Source organism: Pleurodeles waltl, chromosome 7, assembly GCF_031143425.1.
Source record: "Pleurodeles waltl isolate 20211129_DDA chromosome 7, aPleWal1.hap1.20221129, whole genome shotgun sequence".
In the NCBI taxonomy this organism is placed as follows: Eukaryota; Metazoa; Chordata; class Amphibia; order Caudata; family Salamandridae; genus Pleurodeles; species Pleurodeles waltl.
Window position 1 is genome coordinate 645,886,756 of NC_090446.1, and position 9,775 is coordinate 645,896,530.

Below are 9,775 nucleotides of genomic sequence, written 5' to 3' on the forward strand. Positions count from 1 at the left end.
CCCAATATCTGGGAAATTATGTTCTTGAGAGACTTTCAGGAAACCTACCAGCAAAAAGTGGGCAACCCTGTTACTGTTACAAGTCTCAGCCAGTGTACGGATCATTCCTAATGGGAAGGTAAAGGGTCAAATGAGCTACTTAGCACATTATATACAGATTTTAAGAACTCATTATTCAGCAAACTGATCCCAAAATACAGAGCAGAGTTCTTTAATTAACTAAATTCATTATAGCACGAAATAAAGTGATTTAAAAACTAAAGCGCTGCATCAACTCACAGGATTGAAAACAGAACCTGTCCTACAGATAAGCCCTGTTCACATAACCGTGCCACAGACAACTTAAAAAGCTATTTGTACTACCAAAGACATAGTGGGTCAAGACGAAATACTGACTTCTCTTAGATTTTCTTTTCTTAAGGAATATCTTTAATTTATTCGTAAACCTAATCAGTGATTTAGCCAGTCTTAAATCTCCTGTAAGGGCATTCCATGATGGAAGACAATAGGGAATGGAGATAAAAAGGCAGGTTTCTGGGCTGTTATGTGCTTTGTAATGGGACCTCCATCAGAATTATCTGAGCTCTGCACAGTTTGCATATACCCACTGAGAATTTTGAGGTGGCACACACGCTGTAGAGTTTGGGTGATCTGTAATTTAAACTAGGTAGAAAGACTTAAATTGAATATGACTTAGTAGTGTCTGTCAATGTAATTCCAGAGAAATGGGGGAAGTGAGATCAAATTCACCAGCTCTCTTAATTAAATGAGCTGTATAATAACATCTTGTTCAAGGAGAATCAAATAAGATGACATTCCTCCAATTAATTGTGGTACAAACGACTGCACCAAAAAGCCTAGGTTATCGCAGGTAATTTTTATTTCTACTTTTTCCTAACATTTTCAGAGCTCCTTGAATTCACCTCCAAAGAGCAACAAATTACTTTTAAGAGATCCTTTGTATTGTTCGAGGAGCATTTCAATAAGGCACTGAACCTTGAACAGTATTCTGCATGCGGTTTGTTTGAGCTCTGTAAAAACAAGGGTGATGGGCAGGAATGTTGAGACTATTTAGGACAGAACTAGAAGCACAAAAGAGTATCTAAATGCCACAATTTACAGTTCTTTGGAAATGAAGTGATTTCTTCAGAATCCCATGCTAATGTGGTCAGGTGCTGAGAGATTACAACCCATGTCTCCAGGTTCTAGAATAAGCAAATTAGTCACTAAACAGAATGATGCCTGTTATCCGTGTAAGAAGGTATACATACTATTTGCTCACTTGCCATTTCCTCTGCTGCTTTGTTTTCACTATTATTTCTTCTTCATCTGTTTCCTTGTCAACAAAAGACTAATCTTTAATGAACCATTTCCATGCCACTGTCTCATCTTTATGGCACATTATTTCTCTATTATTTCTCTCCTTTTTTAATCAGTTTAATTTTGATGAACAATTTTGTTGCTTTACTCCTGACTTTTTAATTTAGCTATCTATATACCCTTCCCTTTCTTTAGTATTTTTAGGTTGAGCGTGCAAGCACTTTCACCTGTTGATAGTATTGTGAGCTTCTAACCACGCCCTCCTTAAGCCTATCAATTTCACTCGTTTGTGGGCTTGCCTTTCAACAATTCTTTGTTAACATTTGTAAATGCTTTACGTTTGTCCCTCCTTGGAGAGGTTTTTTTACCACCTTGCAAACTGACTCTGTTACACAGATAATTGCACGATTGACGATATGTTTGACTGTGAGCAAACTTATTTTTCCTTTTGTGTCTCTCCTTTGAGCTCATGCTCATGGCGGCCATGACTCTTTGAATTGGCTCACTTTTGTCAACTAATGTTTTACTTTTCATTCTAATAACTTGATTTTAATATAGGAGCATTCAGTTTGTTCTCCTTTCCCAGACCTAATGATCATACTAACCACTATTCTTATCTGTAATGCTTGCATCTATTAATGCACATCCTTAAAATTAATTAAGATGATTTAAAAAATAATGATATACAGAGAAATTTGATTGCTGTTCTGTGGGTGTGCAAACCCAAGCATTCCTCTTAAGTGTTAATTTGAAATAATTCACTATTTTAATCATAATTTATAATTATGAATTATTAAATACACTTTTTGTAATTAAATGTAATTGCTTTGTAAGTGATCTCCTTGCACCCCCTTTCTCCGAATAAATCACGGCAACCAAAGAAATTCCAGAAATTCAGTTCATAACAACATCAACATCTTCTTTAAAATTAAGCTGCATCAATGAATATTTTTTAGGAATAGATTTTTTTTTTAAATATTTAGATTTGTTCAAGCAAATGATACTTTTAAACGTGGCAGGCTATACCGTTTAGAAAATGTAGCTAAGGAAAGGTAAATGAGAATTTAGAGTAAAATCCAAACATTTCCCATTCGAAACCAGTGTGTGTGGTGGGGGACATAGTCAAAGATGTAGGCCAGCCACGGAGGAAATGGAATAGTGCAGAAAGAAAATGAGAATAAAAAAGAAACCCACTCTTCATTGAGTTCAGTTTTAGACGAAAGGATGCCATTAAGCAATCGGTGCGTCCAAGACAGTCATCCTAATATCTAAAGTTAGAGCTTATGGACACTTTTCAGATACAGTTGCATCATTCAAATACTGATGGATATGGAAGCCTTCCCCCACGAGCCAATACAGGTCCAAGCAACTCATACAGATGTTAAAGAGCTGGTATAACATTAAACCCTAGTGCACCAATTAGTAATATCTGTAACATCAGAGGCAGTTGCTTGGATAATTTCAAAATGGACTGTCGTTCTATACTCAAATAATGTTGCTGGAAAAAGAAAACCACAATTTTAAAGGACTTAGAAACCAGTGGCAAAATATATGGCAGTTAGTTAACTAAATGTAATAGTGAAGGTCATATCTCCTCAAGCACACGAGCAGTCAGACTATGCCCCTGTCTTTTTTGTGCCATTGGACTTAAGCTGTAACACATTGTTGAGGCCCAGGAGGCCAAAAGCAGTTTTGGTTGGCTTGTGTTTCCAGCTAGAGGGGACCCAGAATTGGCTAAAATATCTAAAACATAAATGATAAATGCTTTGAACAGTTCTCGGTTTAATAGTTGCTGTGGTTAGACCAATAATTTTGAACATGTTTGCAGGCCCCCACTAAATAAATAACTAAAAAAACACACAGATAGTTGATGTCAGGCTTGTCCAAACTATTTTCAGATAGCTTGATACTTTAGTACTTACTAGATTATGGCTACTGTCAATTCAATTTGAAGGTGACCCCTATGTCATTATAAATTATGAGAGGGAATTTGTGTAGTTTTTTTTTTTAATAAAGCCTTTATCATCCACTCTACTTTGCAGGTCATTGAGAAGAACCTAAGTGGTTGGTGGTACATTCAGATAGAGGAGAAGGAGGGGTGGGCTCCTGCCACGTTCATCGACAAGTACAAGAAGACCAGCAGCGCACTGAGGCCCAACTTTCTGGCCCCATTGCCAAATGAGATGGCCCAGCTCCGACTGGGAGATGCAGTGGCAGAGAATCACTCCTCTGAAGAAATCACTGGTCCCTGCAGACCCCTTCCTGATCCCCCACAGAATGGTACTGATCCTGGACCAAAGTGGTCGAAAGACTGGAAGGGCAAAGACCATGGCCTCAAAAATGTTGCATTGGATAGTCGGGATGTTGTAGTGCACACAGGGTTCAGTGATGTAGCTGATCAGGAAACAGAGGAGAAACCGGTCCTCCCACCGAGAAAGGAATCTATGATCAAGTCAGAAGGAGAGATCCCTGAAAGGCCCAGGTCTGAGCATTTAAGGCCGCCCCCTGCCAAGCCTCCAGGTGGGCACTTGCCAATGATCCCCCCGAAACAGACTGCTCCTAAGGACGTAAAGAAAACAGAGCCTAAAATTGACAAGTCCAAACAATTCCAGCTCAAGAATGAAATGGGCCTTGATTGTGGCCATAATCTCTCAGCCAAAGAGTTGAAAAAACCCAACCTTCGACCCATTGCTAAACCAATCAAGACAAAGCAAGAGCAGCCAGATGAGAAGCCAGACCCCCCAAATCCCTTTTTAAAGGCAAAGCCTCAAGTCCGGCCCAAGCCACTTCCTCCCCTGAAAAATGACACCCAAGTTGAAGATAAAGTTGACATTTCAAACCTCAGGAGCAGGCTCCGACCCGCTGCAAAATCACAGGATGTTCCTGATGAGCCGGACTTTGCCACAAATATGGCTTCTGCAGAAAATTCCCTTGTTAGCGCGCCTCCAGTGGACATGCCTAGAAGGCCCCCAGAGCGGCCAAGTGTTGAATTCAAGTGTCCGCCAAAGCTTGACACCCAGTCACATAAAGAAGCTCCTTCAAGGGTTCTTCCTGACCTTTCCCGGGTCGTTGATAGTGAGCCAAAGACCAACTTGCCTATTCAGAAGGAACTGCCTCAAAGACCCATTGTGCCGCCCAGAAGACCACCTCCACCCAAAAAAACGTCCTCCATTTGCATGCCAGCAGAGGCAAACCTACAGCAGAAGGAATCTGAAGAAGCCAAAGTGAACCCAACAGCAAGCAGACCTGCAATGGTCCCTCCTAGGGCTAAGCCTTTCCTGCCCCCTCCATGCCAGGATGAACCCAGAGTACGAAACAGCTTTGTGCCAAAGACCACTCCCAAGCAACCAGAGAAAGCGGATAATACTGAAGTGACAGCCTCATTATCTTCTAAAGATGGTCTCTATGTGGCAATAGCAGATTTTGAAGGAGATGAAGAAACCAGCAGCTTTAAGGAAGGGACAGTCTTTGATGTTCATGAGAAGAGTAGCAGTGGTTGGTGGTTTTGCAAGGTCCTGAGTGGGGGACCCTTCTGGGAGGGCTGGATCCCTTCCAATTACTTGCAAAAGAAGCCATAGGAATATCTATATAGTACCCTCTTTCCCGTAGTTCACTTGTGTATTTAACTAGCTTTTTTTAATTTATAGATTTTACATAAATGCGAGCTTTAAAAAATAAACAAAAATACATTCCTAACCTAATACGTCACTTCGAAAATAAAACAATAAGAGAAACTCATCCTTTAGGCTCTGTGTCTAGTCATCAGCTATTTACAGAAAATGTAGCACGTGGCGTTGTGTGTTTGTTATGCCCATTTGCTTAAGTTTGGACCACAGTGATAGAGGCTGTTGTTGCTCACATGCATTCCTTGAGTCCCCAAAATAGTACTATTCAGGAAATGGTTCAGTTGCTTTGTAGACCTAGCATCCAAATGTGCCAGGGAGTGCCACTGTAGTAGTTTCTTCATTCTCTTAAGAACCTGTAACATCTCTTATGTAAGAAAACCTGCACGGCTATGTACACCTGCGAATAGGCTGCTATAGCCAGTGCCTGTGACAGAAGGCGACTGACCTCCAAGACCATTTATCCTCACATAGATGTTACCTCAACTTTAACTAGTCCTCAAGGGAGTTCTTTGCCAATGGAAGTTTACCATTGGCGCGGATTCCTATTTACTGTCTCTCTGATGTCATCCGTGGGTCAAAGGTTGATGGGCTGTTGTTTGACCTGCACCGAGTTGTGTGACGTGGGCAGCCATTGAAGCTACCAAAGTTACAACCAAAGCTAATCGGGAAACCTCTCTAATGGTGCTTTTCAGGAGGGTGCGCCTGTGTAGATTACATTGTTCTTTATGAGAAATCGGATCACTTGCAAATGAATTGTCACTTTAAGTGGTTTTACTTGCCACGTACGTAGGTGAAAATTACTTCCATTTAGCTGCTAGTAGGATTGTGAGACAAATGGCACTTGAGGTAAGGCACAGTTAGGAGGAAATTGGGCCCCTAAGTATTAAAAAACTGTGCTAATAAGAGGAAGATTTTGCAGTGGTGCTAAACCCGATTTGCAGGCTATCAATGAAACATTGAAACTTGTAAATCATTACATTCTTTTGATAGTACACCTCAGTGGCAAACGGAGTTATGACTTCATGTGTATGTTCAAGTGTTGCACATTTAGATGTAGTAAAGTTTTTTGACAGGGCGTGCTTTCAGAGACTTTTCACTAGTTCATACTCTACTGAAGACAGTAACAATGGACAACCTGGAAATGGTCTGTTGTTGAGCATTTCCTCATTGTCATTTCTCTAGAGCTAATGGAAGATTTAAACTGCATTTCTCTTGGTGAAATGTTGACCTTGATTGTGTTGCAGCTTGGCGCCCACCTAATCCCGCTGCTACTTTTTTCCCCCTGAAATGTCATGGGAGCACGTACATTCTCCTTGTTCTCCAGAGACTGAAGCCCGACATTAGTGTAATGTCCCCACCTCAAACGGGAACCCATAACAGTATTGTTTCCCATGGCAGTATGTTGAAGGGGGCTAGTGAATATCCAAAGTATATCATCCCTTTGCTAGTGGTTATGGGTGAAAATGCAGAGAGTAAAATGGCATTAAATGGCTGTGGCCACTCGTGACCGACGGCTCTAGTCTTTGAAGACAATGGGGTAACTTAAAATCACTAGGTTTGTCTTCGTGCTAGTGAGCATCTGAGAGGCTACTTTCCGAATATATCTCTGCTTTACAGGGTGTGTATATATATTCATGTACATGAGTGCTTTCGTCACCAAGCAAAAACGTTATTTGTTTACAGACCATGCATATGCTCTCCGTACCTCCTTTTTGTGTCCCTCGCCATTCTTCGTAATGGTGTATCTGTGTCTCTAGAAAACAAACTGCATCTATTTGTAGAAACCTTGTTCACAAGAATGTTGGGTTTCTGTTGAAGATGCGGTGCACCTAATAACTTCTTAGGCCCTCTTGTTTTATTTGCTACTGGTTTACACTTCTCACTCAGGCAGCCTCTGCCTCAGGCGGCTTGAAATCACGAGCCCATGTGCCTTTGAGTGGGTGCCTGGTGGTTTGCACTTTGCAAGTTCGTAAGAGAGACTTTCAAGTAGCTGAGTGGGACCAGTAGAGGGAAAAAGTCGAAATGTGTCTCCTGTGGTTGATTCTACACAGGGTCTTGCTTCAGGAGAAACTGCTTCATGCCACACTGACAAGTGGTCATAAGTCACTTAATGCCCCAATTCTGGGCACCATAGTTTGAGTCAGATATATTGGTGTTTAACTGGTCCGTTCGATTCACCTTGCAGCGGTATAGTTGTTGCACCACACCAAAACATATCTTCTCTGAACGGTTTGTTGAGACTGAGGTTCCTCCATGCAGGAGATAATCAGCCTAGAGTAGTTGCCTGAAGAACTGCACTTTATCCGCTTGATACAGCTGTGGTTGGACAGGAATCAATCCAGAAAAGTTGTTTCACAGCAAGGGCTGTCATGGCCAGCAGTTCGTGCTCCTATGGACTGGTCCCACGCGTTGTTTGGCTTGAAAGAGGCAGGTTTGATGGAGGCAAAGGGAACAGAGAGAATACATATATCTATTTCTGATACATATTCCAGGTGTAAAAACATGGTCCTTTGTCCAACACCTTTTCTTGAGGCTTTTGTTCCGGCCCTATGGGAGATTACATTCTGGAATTCTGGAATGGATTTAGGTGGTGTTTTCTGCACCTCCTGCTTCCAAGTTTTTCTTAAAATGTCTCAGCTTCTCAGCTGAGATTTCCTTGTCTGCCGTACAGGTCGCATTATTGCCCAGTCATGAGTGTGTAATTTCGATGGCTACCTCTTTCTGCTTGAAGAATTTGGAAAACTATTTGACTCTCAATTTCATTCTTGGTAATGCCATTCCATCATATCCAGTATTTATTAAACAGCAGTCGAGTCAAAGTTAGTGACAATAAAATAAACAAAGAAGGGCAGATGTGTGGCAGTCCAAAGGGATGTGCTGAATTGTTCTACAGTGTGATGTGGCACTTACTTAATGTTTGGCCTCACTCAGGAATGTTAGCCTCGGCTGCATTATCAGCAGTATGGTGTATGAAGCCCTAGGACTCCATCCTCGTCCCAGCCTAACCCTGTCTGTATTCTTCACTCTACATATGCTAAAGGACATGTAGGCTGCACCCTAGTGGTACTGAAAAAGAGTAAGGAATATCAGAATTAAATTTCTCTTTTTGATCTGAGTAACTAAAACACAGCCACAAATGTTTTGATCTTTTTACATATCTTTTAATCCAAACAAACCATGATTTCTTTGAATGTCAAAGTTGAGATCTCGAATTTGCCTAAACAAGGAGTTTCAGCCATAATAATAATATCATACTTTGGTTAATTTCATCCTAAACAGCACAGACTCACGAGGGAGTATCAAAGGGTTGCAATAGTGTGCATAGCTCCTTGGCAGTGGTCTTGTGCATCGGATACATGCTAGTAATGGCAGCCAGATCTTGCCGTCAGTGAGTGCCCATCAAAAGAATGTGCGGTAGCAGGACTGGTGTTTGCTGTGGGAGGGTTTGATTTGGACTCATCCCTGTAGTTGAAGCCTCAGTGTGCCAATAGGTGTGTACCTTACTCCAACATACCAGTGACCCTGCAAAGAAAGCGTGCTGCCCTGCCAGTGGCCCTTAGCACTGCCCCTCACTGTGTATGAAGGCTCCTTTCCCCACACAGGTTTGGCCTTCTCCCCCTTTTATTGAGCTAATCCTCACTATCCACTTCCGTGAGCATGTCACATCCTCTCCTCACCAGTGGGCCTGAGCAATCTTCTCTTTCCTCATGTCATCCTATGCACATGCCTCATTTGAGGGCCTAATCCTTCTCCTGACAATGTATCCTTCTCTTCTTCTTCCCCTTTGCTCGACCGTGGGCTGACCCCACCCTTTCCTTTACAGTGGGACTGACCCTTCTCACCGATGCTGCTCCAAACCTGTGGCTCTGACCCCACATCCAGTGAGTAGGTCAGACTCCTCTTCTAGGAAGTGTGCATGGCCCCACATCCTTCCACTGGGCTCGACTCATTCCTCTCAACGGAAGGATTAAATCTAGCCCTGTACTAGCCTGTACTAGTAGGCCCAACTAGTCGTCTCATTTTATATCTATATGCAAACTTTATCCGTAAACCAGCCTGAGATGACCCTTACCCAATAACTTCCACTGCAGCCTACTTCCAGTAAATGGCTAAAAATCATAAAAGCTACCCCTGGATTCCATGAGACAAACCATCCATTTTGCACCTCCAACACCTGTGCCCGAGTACAACACTGTATCACTCTTGCGTCTCCCAATGTAAGTCACCTGTCTTCATTTCTTGCTTTTGAGACAACTGCAGTATTTATTGTTTTTTTCTATTAAACACTTATAACATTTTTGAAGCCCTTGTCATATCCTGTGCCTTTGCCTGACCTTGCCTCGAGCTGTGCTCAGGTCAAGGTGTCTGCAAGATTTTCCAAAGAGAGGGACTGTTTTGCGTTGTATCCAGGCTACAGTCGCTGCTGCCCTCTAGGTATTTTCCCCATCCTACTGTTTGCGCACATCTGTACCTTTGCAATGATGTTTCTTGTTTCTGTACGCTACCAATAAAAGCCTTTTGTTTTATATCCTTTGAGAGAAAACTGTCTTCTTTGACCTGAAAGTACTGTTGTACACAAGATTACACATGCAGTAACCATACCTAACACCCATCACCCAGTGTTGTTAAACAGACTTCAAACTATCCAACTTGACAATGAAGCCCTTAAGTTATCAAGCACACCCAGCAGGCTACCACCTGCATCCATGTACCTGGACGAAAACCCCATATACCATTGCACACAGTTGATGATGTCTAACTCCATGGACTTCACTTGCCATTGTCAAAGCTGCTTTCATGCTTTTGTATCCAGAAGGATATTTAATCAT

The 9,775-nt window shown here is 42.0% G+C and overlaps 1 protein-coding gene across 2 annotated transcripts in view; it reads left to right on the forward strand.

The window, feature by feature from the left end:
• SH3PXD2B (SH3 and PX domains 2B) overlaps positions 1–9,474 on the forward strand; it is a 291,253-nt gene extending 281,779 nt beyond the window's left edge. For both annotated transcript variants that reach the window (XM_069244643.1, XM_069244644.1), the window contains one exon: positions 3,363–9,474. In XM_069244643.1, coding sequence (XP_069100744.1) covers positions 3,363–4,898 — 1,536 coding nt within the window. In that variant the 3' untranslated portion in view covers positions 4,899–9,474. The remainder of the gene's footprint in view (positions 1–3,362) is intronic.
• The last annotated feature ends 301 nt before the right edge of the window (positions 9,475–9,775 follow it).